Below are 21,644 nucleotides of genomic sequence, written 5' to 3'. Positions count from 1 at the left end.
TTTACCAGAAGTGTTTCCTAGATAAAGATTTAGAGGTCAATGAGCTCTAAAGAGCCTTTAATGAGTTTGACATACTGCTGAATGTGAACTATTAAGCTATTTTCTTACAATTCAATTACAGAAGAAAAGTTTATTTATCAGTTTGTTTATGTTACATAGCACCAGCTATGAAACTAACTGAAACTAAAAATACTAAAAAATAAAATAAAATAAAATTCCCCAACCTTACAATGTAATTTGTAGTACATCAATTTAAATACACCCAGAGTCTTTAAAGAGACATCTTTTCTCCTTTAGCAATTCAAGACAGAGTTACATAAAACAACCTCAAACTATGTATTTATCTTCAGAAAAGGCAGTAATTTAATCTGGACTAGCTGCAGTTGATTCAGGTTAGATTCCATTCAGAGAAAGATACTGAAAGTTACATTTTAAATTTGAATCTATGTAGGTTATCACTCCTTATGTTCTGCACACCATAAAGTAGTTTCCATCCAATAAAAAAACATACATTTGTATCAGCAAGTTTCACCAAACCCACTGGCTGCTTTAGAACCTGGATCTTCCTCACATTACTTCAGAGTGACTGGTCACTGCAGCTCCACATATTCTTTGTTTTGATAAGTTTTCTTCACATTGTCCTTCTTTGTGCTGATCTCTCTCCATCCAGCTTTTCACCTACAAGACTCCTCTATGCAAGGCTGCTTACTCCCTTTGTAGATACCCCATGTGAACAGAAAAATCTTCTGATCTCAGTTCCAATTTTTCAGACACCTGAAAACCATAAGTTCCATTCAATTATTTTGTGTCTGGTACAGTTTTCAAAAGGAAGTATCTACTTTACTCCCATCCTCTTGGCACATAGTCAGTATGTTTCCAACAATGGTAATTCAGAGATTTACAGTTTTTCTTCTAAACACATGGCAAGCATATTAAAGGATAGAGCACATTTCCTAACAAAAACTTGTTCCAAAATATTGTGGTGCACAAGCTTCATAGAAAGCTGATGGATTTCTCATGGGCTCAGAGCTATGCATATGCTCACACTAGAAAGATGCTCGTCCACCTTCCTCAGATTGGCATAAGAAACAGAATTTTATTTTACTAGGTTAACCAACACATTTATACACAACATTTATCTGCAACTTCTTTCTCCAAATTCTCTATTAGAGGTACAAGAAAAAAAGAAAAAAAACCACCACCCCAAAAAAAATAGACTATTCAAAGAATTTAATAATGTGTCATGAAAATCGTGTCAGAGTTTGCTATAGTTGCTCTGGAATGGACTGGAAAACTGCAAATAGAGGCTTTAGTGCTTCAAGCTTCTCTATGGTCCACTAGCAACTCGCTGGGAATTTTCCATGTAGCTTGCATTGAGAACTGCCATCACACACTGCAGGATGCATTCACTTCCCTTCTCAGCACAGGTGTACCAGGAGCAGTGAGGAATGCACTGCAGCTCACTCTTAATCACATGGTGTAAATGTACCCGTGCCTGTCTCATGTAAGTTTAGTCCAGACAAACAAGATGTCTGCTCAACATCGTTTCACTGATCATAATAAAAGGCTTTTTTTTCCCCATGTTTTACCACTTGTTCATGATATTGGCTCATTTCCTTGTCCCAGTCCCTACATAGCATCACTATTTCAGACATCAAAGAAAAAAAGGAGAATTAGACACACAGTGCAATCTTATGAAAAACAAAGATCCAGCCAACTAGACACAAGCATTCATATGCTGGGGGAACAAAAAAAGGCACAACAGCACTAAAATGCAATAAGCAAACAGGGTTGTAGAGGAATGGCAGATCTCTTCCCTAATGTAAGGAACTACCTGCAGGAAAAGACCACTTGTATGCAAAGCATCTTCATAGGAAGCAAGTAACAGCACCTGACATTGAGAGGCTGAACACTGGTACAGTGGTATTTTCCTTTCACTAATATACAAGATTTTGTTCCCTCTTACAGTGATAGATCTATTCAGTATCAGAACTAATCAGGAGTAAAGAGGTTTATTCTTCTCTAAAGTGAGAGTTTGTGCTTTTTTCATTAGACAATAACTTTATTTCCACAGTCAAATAAGGACCAGGAAATAGAATGCTCAGTATATTCTCACTGGCGATGCTAGTTGAGCCATCAATTCCAAAAACTGAAGGGAAATTAGAATCTGCCCTGACTGGTAAAATATAAAAGTCAGGAGGTAACATTTGCAGGAGGTCTTCAGAGGTGCACCTTTGCTTCAGCAATTTCTGATCTACTCAAATGATGCTCTAACCCTAGTTCATACCTAAATCCTTCAGTTCCATGATGCTTCAAGCACAAGCTAGCTGACCATGCTGAAGTGGAAGGTACAGCCAAGGCATCTGCTTCCACTCAGTTCTAAAGTGCTAAATAAGCACTTCTCAGCAAGGACATCAGGCCAATCACTCGATACTACAGCTCTTCCACGCGGTCTCAGTGAGAGTAAGAACAGCATCCTGAACTACTCCTGTGATACTCGTGCCATCAGGGCAGCACACTTTACTGCAGTGTTAGGAGATGCAAAGGGATGCCCCAGGATGTCCTAATTGTTCACACAGGAGAGCACAGCATCAGAGGCAGTAAGTTGCTGCTCACCTGTGCCTCACACTGATGTGTCCTCTGGGCAGACAAATACTGCAGTTAGAAGGTAGCTCGAGATAGAAGAGACTACACATGCACACCAGTTTTCTTGACATGATTTTGGTCCTCTGTTACATAAGCAATAGAAGCACAGAGAAATACCTAGGACACAGTGGGCTTGAGGCTGTGATATGTCAACACTGCACACTTCTATGGAATAAGGGATAACACTATGCTGAGGGGCCAGACTGTTAATATTTTCCTGAGCACAGTGCCCCGCTGGCACAGCTACCTTGCTTTTGGTACTGTTCTAGACTGCTCTGTACAGCACTCTGCACCTCAGAGATGTGCCCAGCAGCACCCTGAAAGCCCTGTGCTGACTTGCAACACCTCATTTCTCCTCTTCTGCTTGCTCTTAACACCAAGTTTTGCAAGTCAACAGCATGATGTAATCCTTTAATGAAAAGATCCAAATATTCTCGTTATTGAAACAAAACTAAAAAATCTGTATGTTGAGCAAGACAACCAGAGGTCTTACAAGTACTGCTGGGTAATAAGATACAGCAATTTCTTTGGCTGCTCTTCATTTATCTCATCTGGACTTCGTTTATTGGCAAACATCACTATCCCAAAAGAAAAATGTCACTCTCTTTAGAAAATACTGCCTGATAAGTGGCAAGAATGACAGAACAGAGCAATCACATATCTTCAATATCAAAGACTCCATTTCTCAGAGAGTCACCTTTCCTTGCACTCATTTTCATGAAGAGAGCTTTAAGAGCCTTTAAGTGAATAAAGTATTCATGTAAACGGAACAAACACAATTAAATTTACGAAATTAATTTCCCAGCCTAGCTACAATGTCAGCCGACAGTTTCAGGTGAAAATAAATAGACTTCAGACCACACTATATTAAAAATCTAGAACAATCATACTTACTCCAATTGGCTTTTAAGACAGAATAATGTGGGAGGATTTAAAAAAAAAAAAAGCTTTCTTGCTTTTGAGGCGAACATCAGCATTTATGCCTGCCTGAGCAACAATGAACTCAGTATTTTCAAAAAGAAACACCAGTTTTGAAGTCTACTTTAGTTAATGTTGAAGTAATGGAGAAAACAGTATTAAATATTAATTCCATTCAAAAGCAGAATTGACCTGAAGAGGGTTACCAGCCACATAAATCCACATTACCACCACACAGCAGACATCTCAAGACTATTCATACTCCATAGATTGTTAGTTCTGTGTATTCATGAGCTAATGTTGTAAACATTAGAAAGGACTGACAAAATGAAAAATAGCTTAGCTTTTTAAAAGCTATATATTTCACTAAAATACGTCTCATATGTTGATAATAAAGCAAGAACAATGCTATTAATTGAATTTCATATTTGAGCAATGAGACAAACGTAAAATTTGAGCATGTTTATGGTTTTAAGTATGTGCATTGCACCTATGGAAATCTTCACTGATTACTCAGAGCTGTTTTGAGACAATGGTATTCTATTTTACACGTGATGTAGGGAAAGTAAAAATAGTTACATGAAGAGTATTAGTTCATCTTCAATTGTGCAAACTCAAAAAAAAAGCTAGAAACCACAAATGAAGAATGAAAACAAAGTTAATGTGATTTTGCCCACTGGCAGTTAACAGAGTGATACTCCACTGTAAGGCTTAAGCCATTTTACTGCAAATGTGCTGCTCTAAGAGAACACATCATTATCAACAGATGAAAATAAGTTTAGAATAAAAAGAATATATTTCACGTTATGCACTGTAGCACCTACTAGGTATATACAGAAATTAGGTGCACCAAGCAGCAGTCCACAATCAGACTCCTCTCACATCTCTAGTTCTTAGATACACAAGTCACAAAGCTGAGCCTTCTGAAAACATCTGAATTCCTCAAATCATTTATGTATTAAACATAAAGGGAAAGGAAGATACTGAAGTGCTTCATGAGCATCAACAAATAACATTTCAGAATATAAAATCATCATAAATTAACTAGCTAATAAAAAATTCACCGTTAAATTACACATATACTTAGAGTGCCTTCATTTGCACAGTCAAGACCAAAACAAAACAATTACACCAAAAATATAGGTGAACTATAATATTACAGAAAATTAGAAGTAGTGTTTAAATAACTAAATCTGATTCTCTTTTAACTAACACTGAAAAGGTAACAATTTGTGCTTTAGAAATTAGAACTATTACCATTAAATAACTGTTTAGAAACTCACTAGAATCTTGTTGGACTAATTTAAAAAGCTGAATTGTGTACCATTCAGTTCTCTTACAGATCTCTATTGGACAATGCTTTTTTCTTGTCCTTGCTACTTTATCAGAAGGCATAAGCTAAACCATCAACTATGTTTTATTCCAGAACAAATTTTAAAAATTACAAAATTACAGATCTCAAGGAAAGGAGTGTTAACTTTCAAAGTACACCTACCTCCCATAAAGCCAGTTCTTCAAGAAAACCATAAACAGAAAAACTTGCACACAGTTCTACATGTTATTACACAGTTTCAAAAACTGAAGCCATTTGAATACTTGCAACTCTTCAGTGCTTATTACGGTAGAACACATCTAACTTTAATATATATTAATAAGTCTTCCCACTTCACAGATGGGAACCAAAAGAAAAAAAAATGGTTTGTCCAAATGAAGAATATAAAAGGATTGGAAACAGACATCCAGTTACACAAGTGCTTGTCTGGCATTCTCATTATAACAAGCCTCTTTTCAGTTTAACCAAAACTGTTTCAGCTTTTGTATTGTTAGAAGAGCTTGAAGTCACTTCAAGTTACTTAATTCTTTGGCAGAGGGCACCACAGCTCATTGGACTGAAGTTGAGACTTCCATCTTACTTCTGAGGAAACATGGCTATGCCAAGGAAAAGTAAAATTAAACACATCAGCTTTCCCTTGAGGTCTAAAACACTTCCCTAAGATCCACCAAATTGCCACATGAAGGATTTAAGGCTTATACATCACAAGAGCCAGAAAGTCAGCTTGAAAGTTCTCTGGTGCCAGACCAGAGCTCTGTTGACCAGACAAGTACTTGTTGATTCAGTTCAGGTCCCTGAATGTTTCTAAGTACAAGGCCTTAATTTTCTGCAAAGAGCTCTGCACCAGAAAATGTTTGTAAGCAGTCTCTTTGCAACCTCCACATTCCCTGACATGAGCATCACCACGCCTTGTCCTCCAGCTCCACGACAGACACCAGAGTTTCACCTACCCTGGCAAACAGAAGATGTTCTGGGGTTGTGCTCCTGCAGCTGCACCCTTGGACCTCACTGGATGAGCAACTGGGCCCAGGCAGAATCACACAAGGTGACTTGAGACACAAAAACAAGGCTCTACAAAACTGGGTGAGCTATCAATCCCAAAGTGGGCAGTGAGGAAAAATAATGACCAACTCTCCTGTCTTTTCCCACCAGTATCATCTCCAACAATATATTCCTTCGGGTGTTTTGCAACACTCTGGGACTCATCCTAGCCTTGGACAAGCCCACTCAACTCAGTAACCCAACAAAAAGCTAACCCAGCAAGAGAATGGGCTCTGTCAGTTTTCTGAGCAGAGTTGATTTACCAATCAGGCAAGCACTGAACCAGCAAAGAGGAATTATAGTAGCACGCAGCCAGGAGCAGGACAGCCTCTTTCAGCAGCAAAGAGTTGGCAAAGCCCATCGTGCAGAACCTCATGTATAAAGCTCCAAAACAAAGAACCAATTCAGGAAAAGTAGTCACTATAGCCCATGCATTTCCTTCTTTTCTTAAGGAGAAAGCCTGCCTTCAGAGTACAAATCGGTGCGTTCAGACAGACCTGTACCATGGAACCTAACAGCTGTAAAGAGGGAAAACTGGATTTTACATCGAGATCATATTAAGGTGTGGATGAGACGTTTTGTGTTTCTTCAGAGACCAAACAAAGGCACGTTCATACCCAGACGATATCAGAAAGAATATGTTCTATGTGAACTTCACTCAGATGTGACTTTGGCATGGAATTTTTCCTCCATGTGAGGAAAAAAGGCCTCAAGGCATCTGCAGTTTAAATGATAATCTTCAAACACTACACGAATGCCCTTTCTTTTCAAATTATGTTGTTAAATGTTTTCTAATCGTGACAAAGCTGTAAAAAACATCAAACACCTAATGGCAAAATACCACCAATGAACTGCTGTAGGAAAGGGCAAAGTTAATTCTTTCTAGACTATACAAAATACAAAATTAATCCTGAGAGCAAGAGCTATCAATTTAAGAACAATTCCATATAAATTTAATCAATTTGGCTTTGCTTTGCAACAGAAGCGTGTTCTTATGTACACTACATACAGATTAGTGCTGTACTTCCCTGACTGCCCTCTAAGCTGCTCAAATTAAATATTTATTTCTGTAAACATAAAAAATTTTCTCCTTGAGGGGAAGACACCAAAGTTGACACCACTAAGAAATTTTCAGGTAAACTGCTAATTTTGAACAACAACAAAAAAATGATGCTTTCCCTTTCTTATTCCCTTTTCCCCATTGCTCTAACTTTGAAGAATAAAACATTTCCTTTGTTTAATTAAAAAAAAAAAACCCAAACACCATTAGAAAGGTTTCAGGCATTTCAAAAGGCAGAGATCTGTAATTGAGACGTACACATTTGATAATTTCTTAATCTATTCATCATTGAGCCATGTTAGAAGTTCACTGGATGTTTGTTGAGAAACAAAACATCCCCAGAAAAGTGCAACACACAAGACTTCATAGGGCACCTGCATTTTTAATTCTCAGTTTACTTGACTGACTTCTCCACACTTCTTTACAACTAGTACAGTACCAGTAGAGCTTTACAAAGCCAACCTCCTCAAAAAGCCAATTCTACAGTACTTTACTTCTGAAATATCACAGACAACCTTACGATGTGCAGACAAAAACTGAATTATATGTTTAAACTCCAGTTTGTTCTGACCTGAGATCTAGTCTACAGGAGTAAGTCACATCTATGCAAGGCATATAAATCTAGTTGAGTACATGTATCATGGACAGAAAAAAGCACAAAAATTTCAACAGAATTTGTGCAAACTTCACAAATATATTTCAAGAACAGAGCTGACTGCAAGAGCAGTTTAAAAAAAGATATGTAACTTTGGCACAGAATATATCACAGCAAAAAACACAAACAAGATGACAGCATGTTGTTAACCTAATAACTGAGGCAAAGCATCAAAAAACGAAGGAAGGCAGAGACAGCACAAGAAGTATCACAGAATGATACATATCATTTGAAGATGAAACCAAGAAATTAAAGAGGTTTCAAGAGATACGGAACAGATCCAAGAAAAGCTGAACACACAGAGCAGCAAAAAGGACTTCTTATGCTTCATTCTAGCTGCAGTATATTCTAGACAAGTCAGAAAGCGGGAATCAGCTTAATGTGACATTTTCATTTAAAGCAGATAAAATGATGGGGAAAACACAAAAATTGTCTAAAATATAAATGGATTTGCACGTCTGAAAGCTTTGACAGTTTGTCACATCTAAAGCTCTGTAGTCTCTGCACTCTCACAAGCCATTCAGGAAGGCGACGAAGCCTCAAACAGCGCTCAGGCACCCGTGTTACGCTCTTTTGTTCACAAGGGGTAATTACACCAGACTGTGGCTGGATGTTAGGCCCACTCGGAGAGTAACTGAAACCCACAAAGCAGGTTCACAGCCTTGCCCGGCATAACAAAACATCTGCTTTAGCACGTCCAATATATATTTGCCAAAAGCAATAAAACGCGTATTTCACAATACTAATATATTGATAATAGCAAACCAAAGTACAAATCATTTGAAGACAGAGAGTGCAAGAAGAACACACAGGGAAAAAAAAAAAATCACATAAAAATTTGAAGGGACTAAGTAACAATCTGCCAGAACAGACTTTGTACAGCCTCCACTGTACTCTTCGGGCATTCTCTTCACTATACACAGGAAGGCAGCAAAGAGTCCATAATCCAATAACATGCGCTAGGCATCATGCTAGCACACCACAGCCTGGGTTTATATGTTTCTTAAGACAGAACACACATCAGTCCCATTCCACAGGCCGGGGGAAAAAATTTAAAAAGAAATAAAATCAAGAATACATGAAACTAAGAAGTTCACCAAAAACTTCAAGATCTGAGAGTGTGTGTTTTCTTACACAAGCTATGTAACTGTCTTCATACACTCTTACAGCAAGGGGAAAGGCACTCCCAGAGCAGAGCACAGCTGGCAGGAGGAAAGGAGTCTCCCAAAAACCTGTCCCTTAGTCATGAGACTGGGTGAGCACGCAACCAAATCCCAAAGCAGCATGGCTGTTGCCAGCTCTTGCTGGCCTGCTTGCTTAATTTCCACTCTTAGGATTTCAGACTATCAAGGCAGTTCAGTGCTAACAGGCTTCTTCTACCATTACGTGACAGAGCTCAATCACAGGAGCCTGTGGGGAGCTTTTTGCACATCAAGATCCAAGAAAGCAACCAAGTGGTCTGTCCCACCTTTAGATCAGGCAATGCTTTTCTCCCCGTAACGATTTCAGAAATTTAGTTCACCCATACCCCAGCAATACTGATGCACAAGGCTGGCATTTAAGGCCTGCATGGAACCTGAGCAATTGCCAGGACATTCTGAAAGAGCAACTACACAAATGCAGAAGACTTGGAAGAGAAAGAACCTGTAACAAGCACTTCAGGCAATGCCTGCACCTTCACTGCAGACAGTGACCGAGTTCTGACAAACTTCTATTAAGCTGCTGTGTGTCTCTCTCTAAACAACAGTACTGGCAAGAGTAGTAGCAGTCTAGTTAAAAATATTAATGAGAGGTTGTTTTTAAGGTACAACAATCCTGTTTTGCCAGTTTTTATAGTTTACAAAGCCCTTTTCACACTTTCTATTATACTGCGGTTCGAGCCGGGAGAAGCCCGTGTACAAAGAACAAATCAAACAAGTAAACATCTGAAACGCTGCGAGCCTTCCTTTCCTCCTCAAACGTGGCAACAAAACACCCGTGTGTAACAATTACTGTTAAGTAACACCTAAATACGCAACCTACTTTCGGTCGGCGTTTGTCTTTTGCCGATTGAGGGGCAGAAACAGGAAAATAAACGAAGGGAAAACAAACCCAAACAACTACAACCCCGCGCACGGCCCCCGCTGGGGCGCTGCGAGCGCCGGGCCCGGGGGCAGGCTCGGGGGGCGGCGCTGCGGGCCCTGGCCGGCAGGGGGCGCGGCGCGGGCAGCCGCCGCTGTTGTTGTTGCCGCTCGGGGTATTTAAACGCCGGGCTGTCAATCACGGGCGCCGCGCGCTCCCCGGCGCTCCCCGCACGGCGGGGGCGGCACCGAGCGGCCCCGCAGCCCCGGCCCGGCCGAGCCGCCGCCGCCACCGGCCCCCAACTTGCTCCTTTGTTTAACTGCCCGTGAATCCCCTCCGCCGCCGCCGCTTTCTCCCGCTCGCAGCGGCTGCCGACGGGCCTTTTATTATTCACACGCTCGGCTCGCAAAACACACGCGCGGCGGCGGCGGCCGCTCGGGACCGGGCTGGAAACGTCAAAGCGGCGAGAGGCGCGGGGCGACCCTCTTTCTCCTCCTCCGCCGCCCCCCGGACAAAACGCACGGGCAGCCCGGAGCTCGCACCCGGCCGGGGACAACCCCGGTGTCCGCACTTCTCCGCCGGGAGACCGCCCTGTCCCGGGAGAGACCCCCCGAGGGCGCGGGGGGACACGCGACGCCTCCGCAGAGTCGGCACAACTTCGGGGTGGCCCCGGCCCCGCCAGCCCCGCATCTGTTGCTCTTTCGTAACCAGCCCCCCCCCCGCGCCTGGCCCGGCCCGTCCGCCCCCTCACAGCCACGGACCCATGTGCCCAGGGACGGTCGCCGGCGCCGGCACTGTCCCCGCGGCGAGCGGGGGGGGGAGCCGGACCGGGCGAGCGCCCGCCGCTCCCCCCGTGCTGCCGCCGCGCAGCCATTGTCCCCCCCGGCGGGAGGGGGGAAGGCGACTGCCACCGCCTGTGCCCGGTGCCGCCCGGCGGCTGCCCCGCCGCGCCGCCCGGCCCCGGCGCGGCTCCCGGCGCCTTACCTGCCGTGGAACCAGTCCTTGCAGATGTCGCACTCGATCATGAAGCGGCTCACGTCGTAGGGTTCGCGGCACACGCAGTACACGGGGGTCGCGGCAGCGGCCGTCGCTCCGGCCATCTTTAAAGAACTCCCTGACTGAGCCGCCCGCCCCGCTCCGCTCCTCCCCGTCCCGTCCCGTTCCCCCCCCGCCCCGCTCCCTCCGCCGCGGCCGCGGCGGCGCCGCCAATAACAACAGCGCGCGTGCCGGCCCCGCACGCCGCGCGCGCCCCCCGCCGCCGGCTGGCACGCGCACGGGGCGGGCGGCACGGGAGCGAGCGGACAACAGCGCGCGGGGGCGCGCGCACGTGCGTCACCCGGCCCCCGTGGAGGCGGGAGGAGGAGGAGGACGGGGACGGCGATGGGAGGGGGGTGGGGGGGAAGCACCGCCCCGGCCGCCCCGCCCGGCGACCGTCCCCGCCGCGCCTGCGCCCCGCCGAACGGCCCGCGCCCCGCCCCGCGCCGCCCGAAGCGGCGGGGACTGAGCATGCGCGGGCGGCCCGAGAGGGGAAAGGGCGATTTTCCCCGTGGAGCGCGCGGGGCGGGGCGGGACGCGCACGTGCCGCCCCTCCCGGGAGGTGGGCCGCGGGGAGGCACGCGCTGGGACCCGCCCTCCCCTCGCGGTGTCACGCGGGGAGGGGCGGGGCGGGGCGGGGCGGGGGTGCCGCGAGGACACGGGGGAGGCGGGTGCGGGACGCGGCGCGCGCCGCCCACCCCCCCCTTCGTCCCCCCGTTATGTAACGAGAGCGGCGGCCGGGGCGGACTGCCCTGCTCTGCTCTGCCCTGCCCTGCCCGGCGCTGCTCTGCTCTGCCCTGCCCTGCCCGGCGCTGCCCCAGCCCGTCCGGACGCCCCTCTGAGGAGCCGGCGCTTCCACGCTGCCCAGCCGGGGGTGGCAATGGTTTATTTCTTGTCAAGCTCGCTGCCTACGTGCGCATCATGTGCTGTTCCGTTCCATGCCGTCACCCTTTCTTTCAGGACACAAAAGTAACACTGATGCTTTCATTATGTGTCATCGAGAACAAAAAAAGTAGATTTTAAAACAGAGTTGTTGGTGTTTTTTTTTTTCCTGCAGCCTTTCAAGGACCTATGGAGATTATATTGTATGAGGGAATGGAGAGCCATGTCCTCCACACTGAATGTAACAATTTAAAAGCGAAACAATAAATATGTCCAAGAGCATGTTATAGGGATCATAACTGTAATAGACACTGCCTACAGCATTATAATTTTACAACCCATGGCCTTAACCACTAGTAGCCACAAAAAAGCAAACGCTGTAGGTTTGTTTGGCAGAGGGAAGCTCAGAAGTAAATGTTTCCTTTCCAGACTGTTATTGTGAAGCTTGCTAATGTTAACATTTATATAAGACAAGCAACACGAGATGATGATTTGGCAGCAAAATGGACAGCAAAGAAATGTAAAACAAATAAATCTAGCACGCAGGCTCTGTGACTGCATGGAGAATGACACAGAGAAATAAAGGAAGTGTAGAGGATATCTTCAAGAAATACCAGATTCTGGAACAAAACCCTGATCTATTTAGAAAGCGCACAAGGTTCTGACCTGCAGGATGTTGTTTGTGGATGTTTGAATACTCTTTAGCTTTCCAACACACCTCGTATTTCATCAACTCAAAATGGGGCCATAGACCCTCAGTCTTCTAAAAAGCTGATGTAAAATTTATTAGGGGCAAGAAACACCAGTAAGGCAAAAAATGACGATTTCAGAGTTTCAGGAAATAATACATACCAAGAGGCTCTGTCATTAAAAATATTGTTTCCCTTTATTAATCTGATTCAAAGACACATGCAGGAAGTTGCTTTCTAATGGTAGGGCCGGCAAACTCTTGCAGAATCAATTACAGATAAGGTAACGACTACCAAGAGAACTGTTCCAGTTAGAGTGGTTTCTCTGTGTTTGTGCAACAAAGTGTTGGTGTGTGTAGCCACCCTGGAGCCTGAAAATGGACAGCTCCTTGCTCCTTAGTTGGGTGTTTCTTACATTGTCACGGGGTCAGTCTTATCTGGAAGCTGCAGTTACCAGCTGGAGTCATGTCTTTATCCAAACTGGCCATAAAAATGCAGACGTGTTGTGTATCGGGAAGTGTCTGCAAAGGACAAACCCGCCGAGCCCCCCCTTGGTAAGGCAGGTGGGAATGGGGTGGGTATCCCTGGGGGAGATGGGCTGGGGCTGCACTGCGAGGGGAGGAGACCTGGCCGGGCTCAGGGCGAGTCCAGCGCTACCGGGCTGGATGAGGAAGTTTTCACTTGACACAGGAGAAAGCAACCCATCAGTGAGAGTGCGAAGAATGAGGAAGCAGGCTGGACTCAGCACCTTGTGGGGATCTGCCCTTCACTGGCACTGATTATGGGAAAAAAAAAAAAAAGTTTGTTTGTTTGTTTTTTGAAAAAGAGAAGTTGTGCTCTTAAGCATGCAAAGTACCGCTCGCGGTTTAATAAGCACTTTGCCTACTGCCACAAGCAATGTCGTTTTGTCACTGTGATTTATTTCAGAACAAGGTGTGTTAGTGATTCAGTCTGCTGCACCTTAATCAGGCGGGGAATGCCAACTTCATCTGTTGCAAAAAAAGTGGCATAAACCAGCTCCATCTCCCTCTGTCTGACCTGCTGTCAGCTTTTCTCTTTCCAAGCTGTCTTTCACAAACAGTAGACTATGCTTGAATGTAACATAGCAAAAGTTCAGGAAAGCTGAGGACCACACACCATAACAATTACAAACCCCCTTTTAATAAGTATTCTTTCCAGAAACTTGAAGAGCTTTTCTATGACAATCTTACTAAACACAGCTGAGAAACAAAAAATGCAATACCTACCTTCAATGTAAAAAATTAAATGAAGCAAGTTTAAAGGCCAGTACTAAAAAAAACTTCAGAAGCAAGCTCAATATTCACAGCTACACAACGATACCTGAAGATGCCTGAGGCCATAGCAGTCTCCATTCTTGTCTCCCAACCAGCAAGACACACCAATGTGAAATACAGTGTGCAGACCACCTTCTAGTAGGCGGCATAGGGTTCATATGATGGGCCTCTGGCTGAGCTCTGACTGCCAGAAACAGCCAAGGCAGCAATGACAGAGAGCTGGGGAGAGATGAACAACCAGCTCTAGGGCAGCTGGTAGCTCTGGAAATCCAAAGGCTGGAGGAAAAAGGCTACAGACAGTGATGAAGAACCAGTGGAAGGGCAATGAGAATTAAGAAGGTGGGAACAATGAAGCTTGTTTTAGGAAAGGAGAGTGATCAGTGACACAGACCATGACTGCCTGCTCACTCACTGATGTACAGATACTGTCACACTGCCCCATGCCCTGTCTTGTACCCAGCCTACCATCCCCTCAGCAGCTGAGCAAGCCAGTTAGCTCTTCAAGCCATGCCCAAATGTAATCTTTCCACCCTAAAATCCACCAAAACATGCTCTGCCCCATCAAGTCCAAGCTCTGAAAAACACAACTTACAGCTTGTACACCAAGCAAGTCCCAGTGACTGCCTCCATCTCCATGCCTGAATTCCAGCAAGAACGTTAGAAACAGTCATGTATGGGGCTGGGGCTGGGGCTGGCAGGGGTGAGCAGCTCTGGCACTCAGAGTTCAGGACTATGAGTAAGGAGCATTGGATCTTCATCAGACACTGAAGTCAGGGTTAGAGACTGGGGCACCAAGGACTAAAGAGCACCACCTCTGCTTGCTCTTCAGGGAAAGCCTGAGTGCTGGTGCTCAGTAAGGCACAATGCTTCTGCTTGTGATTCAAGGGATGCTGGCTGATAGTTTATCCTTAAGGCTGGAATCAGGCTGTAGGGTAAAAAGGGCTTTAAGTGTAGGATTCTTCCTGAATAACGTGAGGATTGTGCAGAAATTATAAGGCCTGCTACCTGATGTTTCTTATCATTATGAGATAAGCCTGCAAAGGTACTTGAGTCAACCACATCAAATGGCTTCCAGTGAGGTCTGTAGGGGTGATAGGCACGCTCAGGCTTAAGTTTGGGGTGAAATATTGCCATGGGTGGAACAGTGGAAGGTAGAGAAAATGCCAGGAATAGGAAGAAAATCTTAGGACCAAGGGACTAGAATGATAGGAAGACGATACAGTTGCCTAGTAGTGTAATGCATGCTTGTGAATAAATGGGTCAGGTACAGCTCACTGTTGGATGGGCCAGTATGCAGTCAGGACCGTAGTGGGGTTTGGGTCATGGTGCCAAGTACAGGTCACATTAGGCCATTGCTAGGGACTGAGTGTGGGAATTCTATGGTTGAAATTAACAATCAAATAAGCAGAGTGTATGGAATTCATGTCACTCTGCACGCTCTACAGAATGAATCTACAGGCACGTCATCTTCACAGACAACCTTTGCTGTGCCACATCCTTCATCCACTAGTGTGTTATCCTCTAGCCATTCACAGACCCTCAGCAAGGTCCACAGGGCTGAGGGCTGCTATCAGCAGGGAAAAGTGGTTTATTGGTAGCTCTAGAATGCTGACTTGTGACTACAGGTGAGGGTCTTAGTGAGAAACCTCTTCTTACCAGAGACATAATCACCAGCACACTGCACATTAGTAGGGAAGAAGGTATGGGAGAAGAGGGCACTGATTGTTGCACAATAAAAGCATCCAAAGCCTATGCCTTGCTTTGTGTATCTCCCAGAGTACATGCCATACACTGTACATGGCATAAAGGGAGGAAAAAGTAGGAGAGCAGGGCAGGGAGGTTGCCAGAAGGGAGAAAGGGGAGTTTTCTGGTACTTCTGGCTGAACCACATACAGGTACCCACAAATATGTCTACTTGTCTCTTGGCAGGAGGGGAGAACTCACAACCATCAGTCACAGGATGGTGGCTGTCACCCAGCAGGACATGGACAGCCAAATAAATACCAGAGATGATATCCAGCAGACAAAGAGATGGCCCAGCAGCAAGTCAGGCTAGGGAGAATCAGAAAGAAAAATCAGACATTGATAGCCATGAAAAAAATCAGATAAACTGTTGGGAAAACATGGGGGTAGAGGGACTTTCCCCATGTTTGGTCATTTCTTCAGTGTATTTATGTACATTTTGGCAAAACACTCATTTTTAAAATCACTTATTTTCACATCAATAGGCTTAAGGCTGCTGAAAAACAAAGCTCTGGGCTGAAAACCTGTTCCAGTTCTCCGTAGGAAACTGTCTGAAATATACCCAGAATTGGCAGTGTGATCTTTGCATCGGCAGAGAAAATACTGAGTCATGTTGTCAGCCCACACACATTTAACAAAAATAAAAGCAGACCAACGATTCAAAATTCTCCCACTCATCATTTAAAGAAAACAGAAGTCATTCAGTCATGCCTCATGCTTCAGAGACCTTTAGAAAACACCCAGTGCAGGGAACATTCACCCACGCCGTGCCCACGCAGCATTTCAAACCCACGATGTCATTTGCAACTTGTTCACTCCCAGGTCTGGGCACTGTTTGCTTCAGCATCCTCACAGGAAGTCGCCGAGACTTAAAAGGTTTCTGTTGAAAATGTGACACGATAGCTGGAGCCTCAGCCCTCCTGTGAGCAACACTGAAATGATGTAACACAGCATGCCTGGCTCGAGTCCCTGGAGGAGGCAGGAAAGTGCTGTGCACTTCACGGCAACACAAACTTAAGCTGCAGTTTGAATAAGAGGCTACTGTGCTCTTCCTTCAGGGGTTAATCTTGTACTGAAGCATTGGCTCTCCTGTGCTGAGCTCCCCAGTCATTCATTCAAAAGGGAGGTTCTTGCACAAACATCAAGACTAGGGGAATTACCTAGGAAGTCCTCCTCCTTTTACCTCTTCCCACAAAGTCCTCTGGCAAGGAAAAGCTGGTTTCTGCATTTCACCAAGCTGCTGGCAACATCTCTTCCTCCTTCAGTTCTAAAAGCTGCTTGAAGTATTAGCAGCTGAACCTGGGTGAGTGGCAGCCAGCCCAGCTCATGACGGAGGGGGAGACGTCACCACGCAGAGCACACACAGATGGAGTTACACAATCTCTGTGGTGTTGAAAGCCGCGCTGGAAACTTGTCAGGAGCCCAAAGGCCAGAGCTAATTTGTATTTCCTATTGCACAGCATGATTTTAATCAGAGCGAAAAGCGCCCAGTTGTGTTTTATGTACCAAGTGTTATAAGCAGAGACAAGTTAACAGAGCAACTAGGGGTAGGACATGCTCTGAAGACAGCAGAGAGGAGCATTAGATGGGGAATATAACAAATTTATCAGCATTTCCTTTATTCTTCAGGATGGCCATGGGCTATGAAGCAAGAGAATACGAGGCAACTTTCACCAAAATTCTGTGATTGCCCAATTCTCTTCACAAGAAGAAAAAAAAAAAAAAAGAAAAAGTAAAAAAGACACCTACAAAAACCTTAAAGACAAGCTTATTTGAAAAACCTCTTTCCAAAAGTTTTAGATATGTCACCACGTAAAATATGGCATTCAGGAAACCCATCTTATTTGCATGCAGTACTTGACAGCAGCCAAATCTAGGTGATCCCTAACAGAAGCTGCTTTGGCTTCAGCTGCAGATAAGTGTGTGCAAGTTCCTTGTTGCACTTAAATTTCTGTCTTGTTGAGAGCAGACAGCACAAAGGACTGGCACAGCCCCCAAGCACCACTGTTCCCAGAAGAGGCTCACCTCCAGCACCCCTTTTCCATGCTGTGATGGCTGCAGAGCAGGAGTCGGGAGCCATTTGGTCACCTTGCCCCAGCTGGGCTCACAGCCATGCTCCCTCCCCAGCACACAGCACTGGGACACACCTTTGTGTGCTGCCAGCGTGTGCCAGAGAGGGAATGGGGCACCAGGTTAATAGGACAGTAAATATGCCTTGACGTTTCTGGATTGGTTTGCTTTGTACTCCCAACAGATTTACTGGAAACTCAGAGGTGGGGTTTGCTGCTCAGGGAGTGCTATCATTGGAGAAAATCCTTCATTTCAGCCTTTCTCTCTTTATCCACTGGGAATAAATGCTCCTTTCCCCCTCAGTTCAGCTTTATTCCTTGACAGCTGAGAAAAAAGAAAGAAAGGGGGACAAAAAAATCAGATCTTGGACTTTTATTTTGCTCTAGAGAGCTAATGTCTATTTCAGAGTGGGATAAGCTGCATGTCAGGGATATAAAAGGAAGCCTGTCAGACTAGCATATCTGTAGCTTCCTATATTCAGTCCGACAAACCCTGTCCCTGGACATTTTCCCCACTAGCTAGCCATTGCAGCCCCTAAAATCAACATCCTCTCTGCTCTCATTCTCCTCCACATGCTCCTTTACCCCCTCCCCCATACACATTTGTCCCCCAACTCAAACAGCTCCCCAAGGAAGTCAGGCACCACCTATGCTCAGGGAAGGGGAAAAGAGAAGAGCGAGTCAGCTGAATATGCAAACAATCCTATTTGCACCCCAGCATGTACAATCCAGTTCTTTGTCAGCATGATGGAGTGCACTCTGTCCAGTTTGTTTTCTTCTCTGGGATTATCATCCACACCCTTCCCACATGAGCATTATCAAATGCTATACCTGAATCAGCCTTTTCAAGACAGGCTGACTGCTGCCTGGTTAATACCTGTCCACCAGCTGCCTATTTGCTTTGTTTGAAAATTATAGCCAGTCATGAAGTGTAACGTGACATCTACAGCAGCCATTAAAAAAAAAAAAAAAAAAAAAAAAAAAGCCACCAAGGGTATTTTATTTTGCTGGTGTCACTAAGGCACTGGGTGGAAGTGGTTTTAGTTGCACAAGCCCTCCTTGGACACAGCCCTGCCCGGACACCCCACCTTGCACTCGGAGGTGTTTGGAGAGCTGCCTGCTGCCCACCTGCCTTCTCCCCAGCCCAGCAGGGACACGCCTGGGGTACCAGACAGTCCCACCGCTCCCCGGCCTGGACAGACGGACACGCCGGGCGGGAAGGACGGCGGGGCGAAGGTGCGAAGCTCCAAAAGGGGCTGTGGCAGCCGCCGGAGCAGCACGGCAGGGCCGCGGGCCTGGCAGACAATAGCTGTATAGCTGTCTCCCTGCTCGCTCTCCCTGCCGGCCGCATCCGACGGAGGAGCCTCATGAATCAAAGCGAGCATCCAGCGACAGGCTGCAGAAATGCATTAATATGCGGCCGCCGCCGCACGCCGCCAGCCCCCTGCGCGGCGCGGCGCTCACCTGCCTGTCTCACCCCTGGCAGGCAGCGAGCGAACAAAGGAGCGGCGCGGGGCGGCCGGCAGCGCCTGCCCCCGCCGCCGAGGGAGGCCCGGCTGCACACAAAGCCCGCTCGCCCGCCGCCATGGGTGTGAGGAGCGCTCCCGCTCGCCCTATTGTCTGGGCTCCTTTGTGCTCCTCCGGCCCCCCGGTCCCCAACCGCACAGGCAGGAATAGTGGGAGCAGGACAGACACGGCTTTGTTGGAGGGAGCCCTCGGATGTGGAAAGCTCCCTGGCCTGGCCCTGCCGTGCGTGCCCGTCTGGCTCACGGGCCCATGCTGGGCACACGGGCCCACAGGCCCACTCTGCTCCTGCCACACGGGGCAGGTAGGGAGCAGGGCAGACAGACGGACGGACGGGGCACGGGTGTTTCTCCACGCACACAGGGCACTCGGCGGTCCCTTCTTGAGCACCTTTTTCTCCCTCCAGAGAGTGAGCCTGTGATGCCTTTGGGAGGTGGGGAATGGTCACCGGGTCCTGCAGAAGTGACAGTGAGAGCTTCCCTAACTCCCCATCACTGATCAAGGGCTGGTGCTGCTGGCTAGAGGGGGCAGTGAGGGAGCAGATCTGGGAGCACAGACCACCCATCACACCACCTGTGTCCCTCCCAGCCTTAGGAGCAGCACAGACGCCTCTGCCAAGCCTCCACTGCTTTGTGAAGCAGTAGCTGTGGCACCCCCTGTGCGAGCCGCGTCTGTGGCTGCAGGGTTGCAACCCCCCAGGTCCTGCAGGGCTGGTGGCAGGATCCAGATTGCCTTGTCTCAGGGCAGAGCTGTAATTGCCAAACACTCCCGAGGGGTCAGTCCCCAGCTGCAGCACACTGCTAACTCTCCTCCCACTGCACACTGGCATTGGAATGGCCAGGACAGAGGGAAGGGGAAAGCCAGGGATGCTCTCCAGCACAGGGAGCAGGATGTCCCTGCGGTGCCCATGACACTGCCCAAAGGACAAAGCGCTCCTGGTCCCACGGCAGCTGTAGCATGTGGATCAGCTCTGGCAAGAGAGCCCCAAAGAGGTCTGGCTCACCTGGACTCAGCACTCTGGCTTGTGCAGTCCCTGCCCTGGCCACCCTCAGTTGTCTCTGAGGCACTGCTCACGCAACCAATCTTAGTCACGCACAGAAATACCTGCAATGATCTGGGTGTCATTCAAACAATATGGCAAATGGAGCAAAGGCAAAGAAGAGAGGAAAGGTCCAAACCTGAGGGACAGCACCTAGGGCCACAAAGGAGCCCAGCACACTCCTGCTCCACAGTTGTGACAGCAGTGCTGAGAGCTCTGGCACATAGAACAGGGTCCAGGTATAAGAACCAAGACATTTGCTGCAGGGATGCTGCTAGTGGAGCCTGAGGGTATCCACAAGAAACAGGGATGGTGAGGAGACAACATGCAACTAAAAAGCCCATTTCTCAGTCTTGTTCTGGAGAAACAGGTTCTGACATTTTCTGGTTCTAAGGAGTGCCATTAAAGAGGAAGGCTCTACCAAAAATACAGTTTCTCTTCCTATTTTTTCATTATATTTGGCATATCTTAAATAAATTATAAATAAATTCTTGAGAAAAACTTCTATGGCCACCAACAGGGAGGCGTCCATACAGGCTTTGTTCAGGAATACATTTTTCCTAAAGAAAACTCTAAAATTCCTACTTTGAAATAAAGGTAGAAACCTTGAATCTAAACAGCATCACTTCCTGCTTCACAGTGAAGCCTCAGCAGATCTTGTAAAGTATATTTGTGTTTTATAAGCAAGAATCATACTAGGTTTGATGGACAAGAGATTCTCAGCAACATCTAAGCTACAGAAGCAAGACAGTTGTTCCTAAAGCCACCAAATAAGACTCTGAGAGCAGATAAAGCAAAAAGCCAGATAGAAGCAAAAGGCCTTCATCTTCAAAAAGTCAGAGAAAGGGGAAAGACTGGGAGAAAGGGGAAATACCTGGGAAAGAAAGGGGAAAGACCTGCTGGGCAGCAGGTTGGTGGCAGAGCTCCTGGCCTCTCTCCATGACTCCTCCCTGTTTCCCCAGGCAAAAAGGGACACAGCAGCTCTCTTCCCCCAATCCAGCACCAAGCTGCAGAGTGGCATTTCAGCAGCTGGAGAACTGGCTGCTGCATCAGCCCAGAGCTGAGCTAATACAAGAGCCATTGTGAAATCCAAGCTTGGAGGGGCTGCCTGAGTTAATGAAGCTGATGGGATTGGGATGAGGTGTAACAAGGTGCCTCTTACTGAAAAGCAGAGAATTTCCCCCAGGCTACCTCTGGCTCCTGCAGAGCATTCAGGTCAGTTTGTAACTTATTAACACCAGCACTCACTCACAGGATCAAAGTTCAGCACGTGTTCAGTTGCTCTTCTGGAACAGCAGACTTGAAAAGCATATTGTGCAGGTTTCCTAGGAATAAAAGAGACATGCAGAGAAAGCATCCACTGCCCATCTGCTCAGAGACAGCCACTGCACACCACCTGGGGTCATGAGGCAGGCTTCCTTCACCACCTCGTGCCTGAGGAGCTAGCTCTGCTCAACTACTGCACCCCTCTCCTTCCTCCTCTTATGACAAAACAGTTTTGCACCCAAGTGATGCCCAAAAGGGTCCCCAGGTTTAGGAGGAAATTCTCTGTCAAGAAAGCAGGTTACACTGCATGTTTTAAGTGTCTCTATCCCCTGCAGCTGGAATTGTACCTTAATCTAATTACACCTCCAGTGCTCCAACTTAAAGTGTT

General features: G+C 46.6%; 1 protein-coding gene and 1 long non-coding RNA gene across 3 annotated transcripts in view; one reads left to right on the top strand and one right to left on the bottom strand.

Moving 5' to 3' along the window:
- The window catches only part of KDM7A (lysine demethylase 7A), a 61,956-nt gene extending 50,719 nt beyond the window's left edge, over positions 1-11,237 (bottom strand). For both annotated transcript variants that reach the window (XM_071422500.1, XM_071422501.1), the window contains exon 1: positions 10,699-11,237. In XM_071422500.1, coding sequence (XP_071278601.1) covers positions 10,699-11,222 — 524 coding nt within the window. In that variant the 5' untranslated portion in view covers positions 11,223-11,237. The remainder of the gene's footprint in view (positions 1-10,698) is intronic.
- Positions 11,238-12,311: 1,074 nt separating this feature from the next.
- LOC139587853 (uncharacterized) lies at positions 12,312-16,023 on the top strand. Its single transcript, XR_011678518.1, has 2 exons — positions 12,312-12,874; positions 15,545-16,023. It is a non-coding gene; the product is annotated as an uncharacterized lncRNA (long non-coding RNA).
- Positions 16,024-21,644: the final 5,621 nt, after the last annotated feature.

The sequence above is a fragment of the Agelaius tricolor genome, unplaced genomic scaffold (genome assembly GCF_023055355.1).
Source record: "Agelaius tricolor isolate 1412-34295 unplaced genomic scaffold, bAgeTri1.0.p SCAF_3, whole genome shotgun sequence".
Taxonomy (NCBI): Eukaryota; Metazoa; Chordata; class Aves; order Passeriformes; family Icteridae; genus Agelaius; species Agelaius tricolor.
This window is presented reverse-complemented; position numbering and strand designations above follow the sequence as displayed.